We start from the raw sequence: 14,979 nt of genomic DNA, 5'->3' as shown, positions 1-14,979 counted from the left end.
CCTGGGCTCTGGTGAGCTGATTGCATGAACCTCTCCCCACCCCTGCGCTCAAGAAGTCACCTCGGTTACTTGAAATCAGCCATGGTGGGAATATTTATACAACGGAAATCAGCAAATGCTACAAGTCAGGGCCTTTTTTTTCCTTTGAGAAATGCCAGCACACCACACTGTGTTTTTCTTTTCTCTCTGTATCTCTCAGTCTCCGTCTCTCTCTCTCTCTCTCTGCCTTCTCTTTCTCCGTCTCTCCCATCTCTTTCTTTCCTCTGACAAAGTCGGGTGAGTGTGGTCACATCCAGTGTGCCCCCCTACCAATGCCTTGGACCATGCGGATGCCAGACCCTGTGCCCCACTCCCTCACCCCACACCCCCCAACCCCGTCAGCATACCGGTGCCCAGAGAGCCATGCCTAGCCCTGGACTTCGGTCCCCAGCAGGCCGAGGAGTACCACGTCCCGAGAGCTGGTCCCCACTGCCTGTTCCTCACACTGTCCACCCTGTCAGGGCTCTACCTCAGCCCACAGAGACCTCTACCTCCTTCTCAGAAGCTCACAGTTTGTAAACAGCCCCCCCCACCCCAAACCCATTTCAGGCATGCAGCATGTGGGACTCCTGTTAGGCTGACTTAAAAATGGGGGGGAGGGGCGCCAGGGTGGCTCAGTGGGCTAAAGCCTCTGCCTTCGGCTCAGGTCATGATCCCAGGGTCCTGGGATCAAGCCCCGCATCCGAGCCCCACATTGAGCCTACAGCCTACTTAAAAAAAAGAATTAAAAAAATAAAAATGTGGTAATATTTATCTGGGTGTTTTCGGACGTGGCAACCTTGTATCTATGTGGGGACCCAAGAGGTTGTACTCCGGGTCTCAAAAAAAAAAAAAAAAATCCGTGTCTCTTTTAGGGAGGTGCTCTGTATGGGTCTATGACTTGGGAGAGGACTCTATATCTCTGTGTGTCCCTCTGGGTGTTCTGTGCCTCTGTGCATGCTGGCAGGAATGGCTGTCATTATTCGTTTCTGTGACCAGGCGATGGAGAGAAGTGGCTCAGGTTCTGGAGCCAAATGTCAGGATTCATCATGTGTGCGACCTCAGGCTGGTCTCTCAAGCTTGCCGTGCCTCAGTTGCCTTATCAATAATAGTCATACGTCAGAGTGTCGTTATGAGAATAAAATGCAATAACGTATGTCAAGTGTTTAGTGCTGTGGTCAGCCCCTCGTGAGAGCTATAAATCCTGTCTGTGCTGTTCTCATGGAGAGGCGTGTGCCGTGTGTGTATGTGCACCTATGCGTGTGGGTGGGTGAGGGCCGGCGGTGTCGGTGAGGGGGATGTGGCTATTCTCGAAGATGTCCGTGTGTAAAGGAGCTCAGAGTCTCTGTGAGGTGCGTCCAAGAATGTGTCAGGAGGCTGTGTGGATCTGGGTGTAGGCCCGGGGATCCATTTGCGATGGGTCGTTGTCTTCCTGTGAGAAGACCTCATTCTCACCCTGTAACCTTTGTTTTCTTCTTACACCCATCTGTCTCCTTGCCGCCTGAAATCCCTTCCTTCCCTGGGCCCTGGATGCCCCCATCTCCACTTATATCCTCTCTCTGGCCCTGACCAGCCCTCCGTGTCCTGGGGCCTTTCAGACACAGTGGCTGCACCCCAGGGGAGGGGTCCTGAGGTGAAGATCTCAGCAATGGCTTAGTGAACACAGGCTATTTTAGTTCTCACCACAGCCCGCCTCGCAGTTCGCCAGATGGGTGTCACTCCCCTACACACACCGGAGAACAGTTACAGTGAAGAGTGAAAGGGGCCGGCGGGTCGAGAGTAGAGGTTAGGACACCGATGTGACAGAGCCATTGGCGAGGCGGCTGGATCCGGTAGAGCTAGGAAGGCTTCCTGGAAGAGGTGAGCAAGCATATGCAGTAGGAGGAGCAGGACACAGAGAGAAGGGGAGGAGGATGTCCATAAGGGAGCTGGACTTGGGGGTCAGGAAAGGCAAGGAGGGGGGCACTTGTCACAAGGGTCCTCAGCCCCTCTGGGGGAAGTCAGGGTTCACTGGCCCCGCCCTACTACTCTCCATTCCTCTCACATCTTAAGAAACCCTCTCCCCGGCAGTTCCTCTCTGAGTGTTGCAATGGCAGAGTTTCTAGTGGGGCGTGGGGAGCCCTTGCTCAATGACCTGCCTGTCCTGTGGCTCAGAGGATGTAGCTTTTGGGAAAGTCTCGGCTCATGTAGGGGGGCTCCCCAAGGAATCCTGGTGGCTCTGGCTTCTGACCTGGGCCTTTCCCTGATGCGGGGATAGGAGTGAGCTGTGGAGGTAGGTGTCCACCTTCGCCTTGCCACTAGGTGTGACCCTGGGACCGTTGGGGATCACAGAGCTCAGGGTGGGAGCAGAGCCGGCCTGCAGTGACGGGGGTGCCTGGGAGGGAGCCGAGCGTAGTGTAATAGAAATCCAACAAAAGCGGTGGGTCAGACACAGTTAAGTATCTGAGGAGGCGTCTGTCACCCTGAGAGGTAGCCTGTGTGCCTGCACATGTGTGTATTCGTGCGTCAGAGCTTGGCCTCGCGTGAGAGTTCAGTTGTGTTAGTGTGTTGGTGTTGTTGGTGAGCACACTCACTCAAGTGTCCACTGTGGGTGTTGGTGTGTGACTCTGTGCTGGTGTGTGTGCGTGTTGGTGAGCTGGTGTGTCAGGTGGCTATGAGTGTGAGAGGGTTGGTGTGGGCGGTGTGTCACGTGTGAGGGTGGATGTGTAAGTTCGCCAGGGGCGGTGGGAAGGAAAGCGGAGGCAGAAGTCATGCTGGGACAGAGCCCAGGCCTGGCTTCCTGAAGAGGGCAGAAGCTGGCAGCTTCCCCTTCCATGTCCTTCTCTCTCGCCCTCAGGTCTCTGGCCCCTCCCGAGGACCATGCCGCAGCCCCGCTGACCCAGCAGTAGGGGCCTGAGGGTGAGCGGGGAGGGGAGAACTGAGGGCTTTGGAATAGGGGTCAGGAAAAGGGGTGGGGTGGCCTTCCTGAGCCCCACAACTCATCCCAGCCCCCTCCTCCTCCAAGAGCCCTGTTGCTAGGTAACAGATGGGGGAGCCACAAAGAGGCAGCTTGAGAGGCCAGAGGCTGGACCCACAACAGGAAATGGCCTTGATCCCCCTCTGCAGGGAATCTCCAGATGCAGACACACAGAGCCTCACACACACTCACACACAAACCTGTCTCGAGACCCGGACACACACATCACAGAGACGTTCACACACACTCCCATACAAAGACCTGCATACGCACACACACACACACACACACACACAGGCACATACACTCCCACACAGGGCTATGCACGTTGTCATACACATGGACACAGAGGCACCTACGCACGCAGACCACCTGATACACACATGCATACAGAGGAACACACATACGCGCTTGCACAGAAACAGCGTATGCACGTACACACTCAGAAGACATGAACACACACAGAGCCATCACATGCCCAGAGACACGCACCCACACCCATATACTCACATAGACACACAAACATTCACAAGAGGCTGCACATGCATAGACATATCCACGGGGAACTCACAAATACTTAGAGACACACAAAGAGACAAGCATATCCAAGCACTCTGAAGAAGTCACAAAAACACGATGTACTGAAGCAAGAGGAGGCAAAAATCGATCGATAAACACGGCAGCAGCCCAAAGCAGAAAACCAGCGCACTAAGGGTATACAGTCTGTCTGCAAACCTACGACAGCAGCTGGGACGTAGACCCAAAGGTAGCCTCGCCTCACCTTTACCCTTTGCCAGGGCGGACCCCAGAGGGGAAACTGCACGCCCATGTGAGTGTGCGTGTGCACGCGTGCATGCGTGTGTACACGGGCAGGGGACCTATCTGGCAGGGGCCCCAGAGTGAGGCATACCCCATTCTACAGCAGGGCACCTGGAATGGGCTGTGTGTTCTGCAAGAAGTTGGAGCCAGGGCTCAAGGAGGATGTTGGCCTGGAAAGTGACTTCAGGGGCAGTGGGGCCGCGGACCGCTATGGCCCTGACCCAACTCAGGCCCGGACTGTGTCCTCCTTTGCCCATATCCCCAACTACAACTTCTCCACTCAGTCCACCAACCCCGCCTTTCTCGATGGGAGCACCATCAGGGGCATCTCAGGTGAGTCTAGTGGGCTGGAGGCAAGACCTATCTGGCCCCTGGGGGAAAGGGAGGCATCGTTAGGACGCTCGAGTATAACGTGGGAGACACTGCCCTGCTTTCAGAGCATGGTCTGAGGAAGAATGTACAGCTCTACCTCAGAAATCCCAGCCTGAGGAGAAGACAACTCTGTTCCCATCTGAGAGAGGGCCCCTGATGACAGGACAAAGCGGGGAGTCTTGGTGGGGAAGAGGAGGAATGGGTGACGGGAACTCCCCAGGGTGGGAGGGATGGTCTGGAAGTCATGTGTCCTGAATCCATGGGAGGCCAAGCTGTGAAGCTCAAATCAGAAATCCACTGGACTCCAAAGGCCTTTGGGCACCAGGCGCTGCAGCCATGGGGAGGCACAGAGCCTGGTTGGGGAACAGGACTCTGGGGGGTGCAGGCCCCTTGGAGCCTGCATCCCGTGCCCTACTCTGCTGAGTAGCCCTGACTCTGCAGGGACTGGGGTGACCCTGTTCGTCGCCCTGTATGACTATGAGGCCCGGACGGAGGATGACCTCCCTTTCACCAAGGGTGAGAAGTTCCACATCCTGAACAACACGTAAGTAACCAGGCCACCTGGCGCAGGATGTGGCCGGGGCTGGGAGCAGGACCCAGAGAGGAATCCTGCCTGGTCCCTCAGAAAGCAGTCTAGTTGGGGACACAGATACATGACAAGAACAACTCTGAGTAATCACTACTATGTAGGGGGAGCATGAGGACATATGGGCCCAGAAGGAACACTAAATATGGTCTTGAGGCTAGTGATCAAGGCAGGCTTCCTGGAGGAGGTGATTTCTAAGGGGAGACTAGAAAAATGAATAGGTGTTGAAGGAAGAGGCAAGAAAAGAGGAAGAGAGAATGAGAGAACACGAGAATAAATGATAACTTCTAGAAACCACCAAGTGGTTTGGTCTTGGTGGATCATAAAGTATGAGGTGTAGAATGGACAGAGCAGAAACTACAGAGGCAGGGGAAACAGATTCTATAGAGGTTTTTAAGCCATATTGAAGAATTTGGATTTTATCCAAAAGGAAATATATTGTCCTTGTGGGTAGGGGAGGATTTCAGTGGGAAAGTGACTGAGTTACCTGTCCACTGCCCACCCAAACCCCAGCCCAGCTAAGGAGCCAAAGACGAAAGCCAGGAGGCCCACACGTCCCCAGACATGTTGCTTCTGCAGGGAAAAGTCTCCTGAGGTAGCTTCGGTGGCTGAGAGCAGAACAGACAAGAGCCCGGGGTGGCGGCGGCGGGGGGTGGGGGGGGCTGTCCAAGGTGAGGGGCTGGCAGGGCTAGTCTTCTCCTGAGCCTTCGCATGCCCCTGCCAGGCTCCAGGGTGCTCCAGGGGGCTGGGCTGCCATTGATGCCCTATGTCCTGTGTCTGCAGTGAGGGTGACTGGTGGGAAGCTCGTTCTCTCAGCTCCGGACAAACTGGCTATATTCCCAGCAACTACGTGGCCCCTGTGGATTCCATCCAGGCTGAAGAGTGAGTAGGGGGTAGGAGGTGGCTATCCCTATGGACAGGACGGGAACCTGGCATCCAAAGACACCTCTGGGTCACAGCCCCACTCTGAGCCTATCTTCTTACCTATATTTCTGTGAGGTCATTGTGAGAATAAGGGAAGAGAATAATGATGTTTATGAGAGTAAATAGTATTTATGTACCATGTTCTATGTTGCAGGCACTATTCAAAGGGCTTTCTGTGTATTAGCAGAGTGAGGAACTAATATTATCCTGCTTTATGAATGAAGCAGGTGAGGCACAGAGATATTAAATATTCTACCTGAGTTCACATGGCTAGTAAGTCGGTGGAGTTTGTATTTGAACCCAGATAGTCTGAGGGCACTTGCTAAGCATTATACATATTGACTCTCAGTGATAACAACAGCATACGAGTTTTAGAAAATTGTAAAACCCTAAACCAACACAAGGGGATATTACTTAGAATTAACTCTGTTAAAGGGGCACCTGGGTGGCTCAGTTGGTTAAGCATCTGACTTTTTTTTTAAGGTTTTATTTATTTATTTGAGAGAGAGAGAGAGCATGAGAGGAGAGAGGTCAGGCGGAGCAGCAGACTCCCCGCTGAGCAGGGAGCCTGATGATCCTGGGACTCCAGGATCATGACCCGAGCCAAAGGCAGTCGCTCAACCAACTGAGCCACCCAGACACCTTTTATTTATTTATTTTTTTAAAGATTCACTTATGTATTTTATTTTGTTTTATTTATTTATTTATTTATTTATTTATTTATTTATTTTTGAGAGGAAGGAAAGCAGTCTCCCTCCTAAGCAGAGAACCCAGTGCGGGGCTCAATCCCAGGACCCTGGGATCATGACCTGAGCCGAAGGCAGAGGCTTAACCCACTGAGCCACCCAGGCACCCCACATTTATTTATTTTAGAAAGAGAGAAAGAGAGCACGAGCAGGACAAGGGGCAGAAGGAGAGGGAGAGTGAGAGAACAGACTTCCTACTGAGCTCGGAGCCAGATCCCATGACCCCGAGACCACGACCCCAGCTGAAACCAAGAGTCAGACACCCAACAGACTGAGTCACCCAGGGGCCCAGCATCTGACTCTTGATTTCGGCTCAGGTCATGATCTCAGGCTCCTGGGTCAGAGCCCTGCATCTGGCTACAGCTGAGCGGAATCTGCTTGTGTCTCTCCCTCTACCCCTTCCCCCACTCACACACCTGTGCGTGCTCTCTCTTGCTTGCCATCTCTCAAATAAATAAATAAATCAAATCTTGGCGGGGGAAAGAATTAATTCTGTTAATGAGACCAGAAATTATCATTCATAGTGTACCATTATAACCTGAGATATGACAACAGGGACTTTACATACCTTTAGTCATTTAATTCTCCTAGTTACAATATCGATATTATTGTTGTCCCATTTTACAGATGAGAAAACCAGGGCTCATAAAAACCTTTTTTTTAATCTGTGCATATATATATATATATATATATATATATACATGAAAAGAAAAGATTGGAGAGACTGCAGAGTGGGAGTCACCAGAAGTTGGTGACTAATTTGCCATTGCGTTTGGGGAGTGGGAAGAAATCAAGGGTGACCCAAAGTCTTCCTGAGGAACTGAGTGGGTGATGGTGTCATTTGCTAAAGTGGGGAACGTATGAGTAGGTATAGGTGTCTGGGTTCTGGTGGGGGGACTTGTTGGGTTAAGGTTCGCAGAGAGTAACACCTTGGTGGAAGACTGCCAGCAATAGGATTTGGCTGTGCTTTGTTTTTGTTTTTGTTTTTTTTAAGATTTTATTTATTTATTTGACAGACAGAGATCACAAGTAGGCAGAGAGGCAGGCAGAGAGAGAGAGGGGGAAGCAGGCTCCCCACTGAGTGGATAACCCGATGTGGGGCTCAATCCCAGGACCCTGGGATCATGACCTGAGTTGAAAGCAGAGGCTTTAACCGACTGAGCCCCCCAGGTGCCCCTCAGCTGTGCTTTGTAGGAGAGGCTCGGGACCCAGGCAAGCTAGGCCGCTGAATTAGCCCAGAGGAAGGGGCATCTTTTCCTAGTTGGCACTAAGGCTCTTTGTTTGCTATGGCTCTTGCAGAGGGAACCCCTGGGTATTCTTCAGAGTGGAGGTGACAAAGCTACATGGGAGGGTGAAGGATGGGGAGGAGAGCGAGAGAGAGATTGGCTCTAGGACCCAACTTTGGAGAAAGCTGCCTTGAAGGAGAAGTTGCTGTTGAAAAATGAGGCCAAGCCAAGTCAGAACAGCCAAGAGGGTGGAGGAGAGGTTGCAGGAAACACAAAGGGAGTGTCAGAGGCTGCCACTGGATTTGGCAATGGGGGTGACCTTGGTGAGAGATCTCTCTGTGTGAAGTGGGGGTGGGGACCAGACAGCAGAGCCTGGGGTGTGGGGGGTGGGTAGGAGGTGAGGAAGTGGAGACCCAAGTGTGAAGTGCTTTTTCAAGTGAAGGGAAGGTGAGAGATAGAGCAGAATGTTGGTGGCAAGTTAGAGCTTAGGAAAAGTTTTGGGTGGGGGAGGAAGAAATGGGGGCATATGTAGAGGTTGGTGGGATAGAAAGGCTGTGGGGGGGGGGGAAGGGACTGGTTGGTAGGGGAGAGGTGTCTCTGAGCAGAGGGGAGTGGTTGGGGTCCTGAGCCCAAAGGCCTTCATCTGGGGAAAGTGGTAGGAGTCATGAGGGAGGGAAGGGGTGATGATGCAGAAAGTGGGAGGTATTGGGGGTTCATGCTTGCATCCACAGCTTAGAGGCAGTGTCACGAAGCCCTGAGAGGCACTCAGTGTAGTGTCATGGCTAAGAGCAGTGTTGTGGTTAAGAGTGCAGGCCCTCGAGCAGACAACTTGCGTTCCTATTCTGGCAACACAGTTTAAGAGCGTGTAGCCTTGGGCAAGTTGCTTAACCACTAGTAATCTCTATTTCCTCATCTGTCTAGTGGGGCTTAATAATAGGACCTTCCTCACAACGTTGTTGTCAGAACTAAATAAATACTGGGGTGCCTGGGTGGCTCAGTCGGTTAAGCATCTGCCTTCGGCTCATGTCATGATCCCGGAGTCCTGGGATTGAGTCGCGCTTGGTGGGTTCCTGCTCAGAGGGGAGTCTGCTTCTCCTTCTCCCTCTGCTGCTCCCTCTGCTTGTACTTCTCTGTCAAATAAATTAATAAATAATCTTAAAAAAAAGAACTAAATGAATATAATATGTATTAAAGCAGTGCATGACAGAAAATAAGTACCGCTATTATTAAGTTAATTATTAAGGAAGTAACTACTATCAAGGGTATTATGGGTGGGGTCAGGGCTTTGAAAAAACTTGGGAGCGTGTCCCATTTACACAGTCCTTCAACAGTTCTTCCTTCCCCATCCTTCCTCGTCGCCTGGACACGCCACTTGCCAGTGCCTTCCCTGTTCCCCAAACTGTGCATAGTACCTAGGTGTGGACTGGCCTATATATTTATTTTAAAGAATTTATCTATTTATTTGAGAAAGCGAGAGAGCATGAGCACATGTGCGCATGCGCACACGCAAGACGAGGAAGAGCAGGGAGGGGAAGAATGTACGCATGCATGCATGGGGAGGTGTTGGAGGGAAGGAGGGGCAGAGAGAGAGGGAGAAGCAGACTCCTCAAAGAGCAGGAAGCCCAACACGTGGAACACATGGCTCTATCCCAGGACCCTCCAGATTATGACCTGAGTCAAAGGCAGACGCTTAACCTTAAGCCACTGATCCACCCAGGTGCCCCATACTGGCCGATTTAGTAATCAAAAGACATCTGAGTCTGCTATGACACTTGTGGAGCCCCTTCAATTCCCCCTGGGGTACTTCCACAGTGGATTTAAGGCTACAGTTCAGTCCCAGGAAGAATATCTGAGACAGAACAGGAATGCTTGCCACCTGAACTTGAAGTCCAGCCTTCTAAGAACATCCAAATTTCAGAGTGGAGGTAAAGCAGCGGTCAGAGCCAGGCAGGAGCAGTCAGCAAGAGGGGAAAAGAAGCAGCAAAGACTGTTGTTTGGAAGTCACAGGAGGAAAAGGTTTGGGGGTAGGGGGTGGATGTGGAAAGAAGGATCTGAGAGACGGCCTGGGTGGTGGGAAAAGAACTAGACTCGGCAGCAGAGAATTTCAGGTAGACCTCATCAACCAGTCCTGCAAGAAGGTCACTTCCCCTCTCTGAGCCTCAAGTTCCGCCTCTGCAAAGTTGAGCCCACAGGGGAGCAGTCGTGAGATGCGTTAAGAACTGGAAGCACCCTGAGGAGGTCACTAGTGACTGGGGTCTTAGCAGTTTTAGTTGAAGAGAAACCCAGAGAGCGAAGAGGAGGAGCCTAACATTTACTGGGCAAGTACTTCGAGCCCAGCATTCCACACTTCCCGTCTCTCTGCTTCTCATGACCAGGATACCAAGCAGGTGTAGGAGCCCCGTTTTACCAGTGAGGAAATTGATTCTTGGCTAGTGAGGTGGTTTTCCCCAGGAGGCTGAGTTGGGGGTTGAACTAGGTGTCTCTGACTCTTGCTGGCCGTTCCCAACAGGTGGTACTTTGGAAAGATCGGGAGGAAGGATGCAGAGAGGCAGCTGCTCTCCCCCGGGAACCCCCAAGGGGCCTTTCTTATTCGTGAGAGTGAGACTACTAAAGGTGGGGGCCTGGGAAGGGGCAATGGGAGGCCCAGTTGTTAGGGTGGGGCTAGGAGCCGTGGTGAGGGGCTTGGGTCAGGGCCTGGGCCCAGACCGGGACTGGGGTGGAGGGCAGAGATAGACTGGGACTGGGTTCCAGGGGGTGTGGCCATCCTACTGGGGCCTCTCAAGCTTCAAGAAGGAGAGCAAGGAGGAAAGCCGACTTGAAAGCGAACCTTGCCCACAGGTGGCTACTCCCTGTCCATCCGGGATTGGGACCAGGCCAGAGGCGACCATGTGAAGCATTACAAAGTCCGCAAGCTGGATACGGGTGGCTACTACATCACCACACGGGCCCAGTTCGACTCCGTGCAGGAGCTGGTGCAGCACTACATTGGTGAGGGCTGGCTTCCCGGGCTGGTGTGTGCTTTGGGTCCCCGAGCCAACCCGCTGAGAATTAGGCCCAGAGAAGGAAAGGAGCCCCCAAAGCGGTAGTGGCTGGAGGCTGAACTGGAGCCCAAGTGTTTGGGTTCCCAGCCCAGGATCCTGCTACGTAGGATTCCGGAGGAAACAGGTGTGAGACTGTCCCCGGCCGAAGGGCGCCCCCTACTGTTTAGCAGAGCAGGACGCCAAGTAGACCTGACTTGGAGGATGGGCTTTAGGGTTGAGAGGAAGCTGGAAATCGATGCCCAGGTTGCTGCTTCGGTTAGTTACAACAAAGGTGAGGTCCATGGAAGGGTGAGGCCCTCATGTCCACCCCTCGGTCTCGAATCCCCAACTCCATTTCCACCTGTCAGAATCCCACCCAGCTGGAGGCCACCTCCTGTAGGAAGGAAACCAAACCCTGCAGGGATCATCTCTCCCTCTTGGGGCCACCTTCCCTGGGCACCAACATGGTCACCTACTCAGTGGGTCAGGTGGCCTTCTGCCCCAACCTGTGACCTCACCTGTGGCCTAGTTCTCTCCACTGTTGGGGGAAGGGGGCGGTGCCTGGGATGGGATGAGGAATGTGTGGGGCCTCCTGGCCTGCCTGTGACCTTCAACACCCCCCCACCCCTGCTCCCCAGAGGTGAACGACGGGCTATGCCACCTGCTCACAGTGGCCTGCACCACCATGAAGCCGCAGACAATAGGCCTGGCCAAGGACGCTTGGGAGATCAGCCGCAGCTCCATCGCTCTCGAGCGCCGGCTGGGCACCGGCTGCTTCGGGGACGTGTGGCTGGGTACGGAGGTCCCGGGGGCGGGGCGAGGGCTTGGGACATGGGGAGCCGGTGCTGACGAGCCACGACCACATGGCAGGCATGTGGAACGGCAGCACGAAGGTGGCGGTGAAGACCCTGAAGCCGGGAACCATGTCCCCGAAGGCCTTCCTGGCGGAGGCGCAGATCATGAAGATGCTGCGGCACGACAAGCTGGTGCAGCTGTACGCCGTGGTGTCGGAGGAGCCCATCTACATCGTGACCGAATTCATGTGCCACGGTGAGGGGCGGGGTGAGGAGGCGGAGTCTGGGGGGCGGGACTTGGGTGTCGGGGGCGGGTGGGAGGGGGAGGGACCTGAGGGGTTACTTGTGATGGGACCGGGGACTTTGAGCTAGAGTCGGAGAAAGAGGCCGGGATGAGTGAAATCAAGCGAGTCCTGGGAGTGGGGGCGGGTCCAAGTTTAGATAAGGGGCGGTGGGGGGGCGGAGCCTCGGTCGTGGGGTGGTGGGTCTCCGCAGGTGGCTGGGGCTTGGACGAATGAAGATCGAATCTGTGATGAGGAAGGATCTGGGGCGCAGTCTGAGTGGGACTTGTCTAGGGGGACGGAGGAGGAGAAGAAACGAGCTGTAGGTAGTCTGGGTGCCTGTGGGAGCGAGTCCTGAGCGAGATCTGTGCGGGGTTGAGGCAGCAGGCTGACTTCTAGTGGGGGCGGGTCTAAGTGAGAGGGCGGGGGACAGGGAGCGGGGCCAAGCTGTGAGATGCGACCTAGGTGGGGCGGAGCCAAGCGAGGGAAGGCGGGCCTGGAGCTGGGGGTGGTCTTGCTGATATTTCTTTTCTTTCTTTTTTTTTTTTTCCTCTTGCTGATATTTCTGAGTTCCTTTCCTCAGGTAGCTTGCTGGAGTTCCTCAAGGACCGGGAAGGCCAGGATTTGACACTGCCCCAGTTGGTGGACATGGCAGCCCAGGTAAACTGGGACAGCAACCTTTATTTCAGATTGCTCTCCTATTAACCTCCACAAATCCGTGTGCCCCCAAACACCTGCCCTACCCCGGGAAGTACATACAGCCCCATCCACTGAATCATCTGTGCGACCTGAGACGGGGCACTGCCCATCTCTGAGCCTCAGTCTCCTCATCTGGAAAGTGGGGTTTTCAAGTGATCTCTCACACAAGCCATGGTGTTTCTGTTCCCATTTCTCCATAACTTGGCCCCCCCACTAGGTGGCTGAGGGCATGGCCTACATGGAACGCATGAACTACATCCACCGCGACCTGAGGGCAGCCAACATCCTTGTTGGGGAACGGCTGGTGTGCAAGATCGCTGACTTCGGACTGGCCCGTCTCATTGAGGATGATGAGTACAACCCCCAGCAAGGTGATGTGCCTCACCTCACCTTCCAAGAGCTCCCTGGCACACTAAGGGGTTGTCACGGGACCCCACATATTCAAGAACCATTCCCTCCACTCCCAGAACATCTGGGATACTCCCATCCTGATGTAGTAGAAGAGGCAACTCTAGGTTTGAATCTCTGCTCCTCTACTTACTAGCCAAGTGGCCTTGGGCAAGTCATCTGACCTCTGTGAGCTGTTTTTTCTCATAACTAAAATGAAAATATTCAGAGAAAAGGAAGTCAACAGATATTTATCAAGCACCTAGTATACGCCAGGCACTACCGTAATTCTCAAGGGAAAGACAGGGGAGTGTAATGGTGTGAACTCTGTAGGCAGAATGTCTGGGAGTGAATGTGAACACTTCAAAGCTAAGTGATCTGGGCAAGTCACTTAACTAGTCAGTGCTTCCTTTTCCAAATCTGTACAATGAGGATAATAATAGTATCTACCTCGCAGGGTTTTTGTTTTTTTGTGAGGTTAAATGAGTTAATGCCTGTAAATCACTTTAAAACAGTGCTGGCAGGGGCACCTCGCTGGCTCGGTTGGAAGAGCATGCAACTCTTGATTTCAGGGTCGTGAGTTTTTGAAAGTTTATTTATTTCGGTAATCTCTACAGCCCACATGGGGCTCGGACTCACAACACCAAGATCAAAAGTCACAAGCTCTTCTGGAGCCAGCGCCTGGAGCCAGCCAGGCGCCCCACCATGCCATTCTCTTAATCCAGCTGTTCCAGGGACCTCCTCGATGACTCCCCCTTCTCTCCAAATCTCTCCAGGGGCCAAATTCCCCATCAAGTGGACAGCCCCGGAGGCTGCTCTCTTTGGCAGATTCACCATCAAGTCAGATGTGTGGTCCTTTGGAATCCTGCTCACTGAACTCATCAGCAAGGGCCGAGTACCCTACCCAGGTTTGCTGGAGTGGGGAGGTGGAGACGGGTGGGCGGTCATGGGGACAGTTTCCTCCTGGTTGCCTCTTTGGAAGGGGCTAGGCCCCCTGATTGACAGAGCCTCTCCCTCCAGGCATGAATAACCGGGAAGTGTTGGAACAGGTGGAGCATGGCTACCACATGCCGTGCCCCCCCAGGCTGCCCAGCATCCCTGTACGAAGTCATGGAGCAGACCTGGCGTCTGGACCCAGAGGAGAGGCCCACCTTCGAGTACCTGCAGTCCTTCCTTGAGGACTACTTCACCTCCACAGAACCCCAGTACCAGCCTGGGGATCAGACATAGCCTGTTTGGGCATTCACCACCTTTCTGGGGTGCCCACCAATCCCTTCCAGTCCCCAGGGCTCTGGTCCCAAAGCCCCCAGGCTTAGAACCCTATAGGATCCTAGCATGTCAGAACAAGCAGGTTGCTCTGACACCACCTAGGGCACCCCACTCATTTTAAAGATGGGGCCATTCCAGGCTTAGAGATCATCCCTGACTCTGGCCCCAAGCACTATTTCTCCCCTTCCCACTTAGGCTCCTACCTCTAGACTCTCTTCCCACCTCTCCCCCAAAACAAATGCTCAGACTTTGTCTAGTTATTTATAAAATTGTATATCCTTTCCATCACTCACCTCCTATCCCTGGTTTTTACCATATCATCCCACCCTGAGTTCACCTCCTACTCAGTTCTCTTGCGTCTGTAAGTTGCAAAGGCAGGGTAAGTTTTTGCTGGAACCCTTTCTTGCTGGGTGGACGCTGTGGTCCGGGTCTGGGGTCCAAGCCCAGGGTGAGGGAGAGGCTTGCTGAGGACCCACCACCTCTCTGAATCATGTGTGTGTTTATTGCTTTTTGTAAGTAAGAAAAGTGACAATATGAATCCTTGAGCCATGAAAATCCCTTCTGTTAGGGGGAACGGTGGCCAGAGGAAGGTGAGTGTGATTGCTCTGGCTACTGGAAGGAGGGGGAGGTAAGAGCATGCCCTAATGCCTACTGAACACAGGGAACTCACAGTGTGTTTGGGGGTACCCAGAAGTCCTGAGGCTTGTCCCCATGTGAGTTTAGGACAGGTTGAGAGATGGATACAGAAGATAGGCAACTGGAGCTCAAAACGTCCCCTTCGTTACTGAAGTGGCTTTCAGTCTGTGTGCCGTGGGTTTGTTAATTCCCTACTTGATTTCAGCAGATACATCCTTCATCCCTGGCACAAGAGCAGAACCTATT

At 53.3% G+C, this 14,979-nt stretch overlaps 1 protein-coding gene across 1 annotated transcript; it reads left to right on the top strand.

Moving 5' to 3' along the window:
- Positions 1–1,752: 1,752 nt before the first annotated feature.
- On the top strand, positions 1,753–14,635 carry FGR (FGR proto-oncogene, Src family tyrosine kinase). Its single transcript, XM_032863894.1, is given in 14 exon segments — positions 1,753–1,878; positions 2,855–2,916; positions 3,897–4,126; positions 4,607–4,709; positions 5,535–5,633; positions 10,157–10,260; positions 10,486–10,635; positions 11,306–11,461; positions 11,538–11,717; positions 12,326–12,402; positions 12,659–12,812; positions 13,605–13,736; positions 13,849–13,901; positions 13,903–14,635. Coding segments are annotated over 12 exon segments (1,581 nt in total). The 5' UTR covers positions 1,753–1,878; positions 2,855–2,916; positions 3,897–3,909; the 3' UTR covers positions 14,059–14,635.
- The last annotated feature ends 344 nt before the right edge of the window (positions 14,636–14,979 follow it).

This window comes from Lontra canadensis, unplaced genomic scaffold, assembly GCF_010015895.1.
Source record: "Lontra canadensis isolate GAN:19392208 unplaced genomic scaffold, GSC_riverotter_1.0 scaffold25, whole genome shotgun sequence".
Taxonomy (NCBI): Eukaryota; Metazoa; Chordata; class Mammalia; order Carnivora; family Mustelidae; genus Lontra; species Lontra canadensis.
Note: the sequence above shows the minus strand (reverse complement) of the source record. Positions and strands in the feature narration are given on the sequence as shown.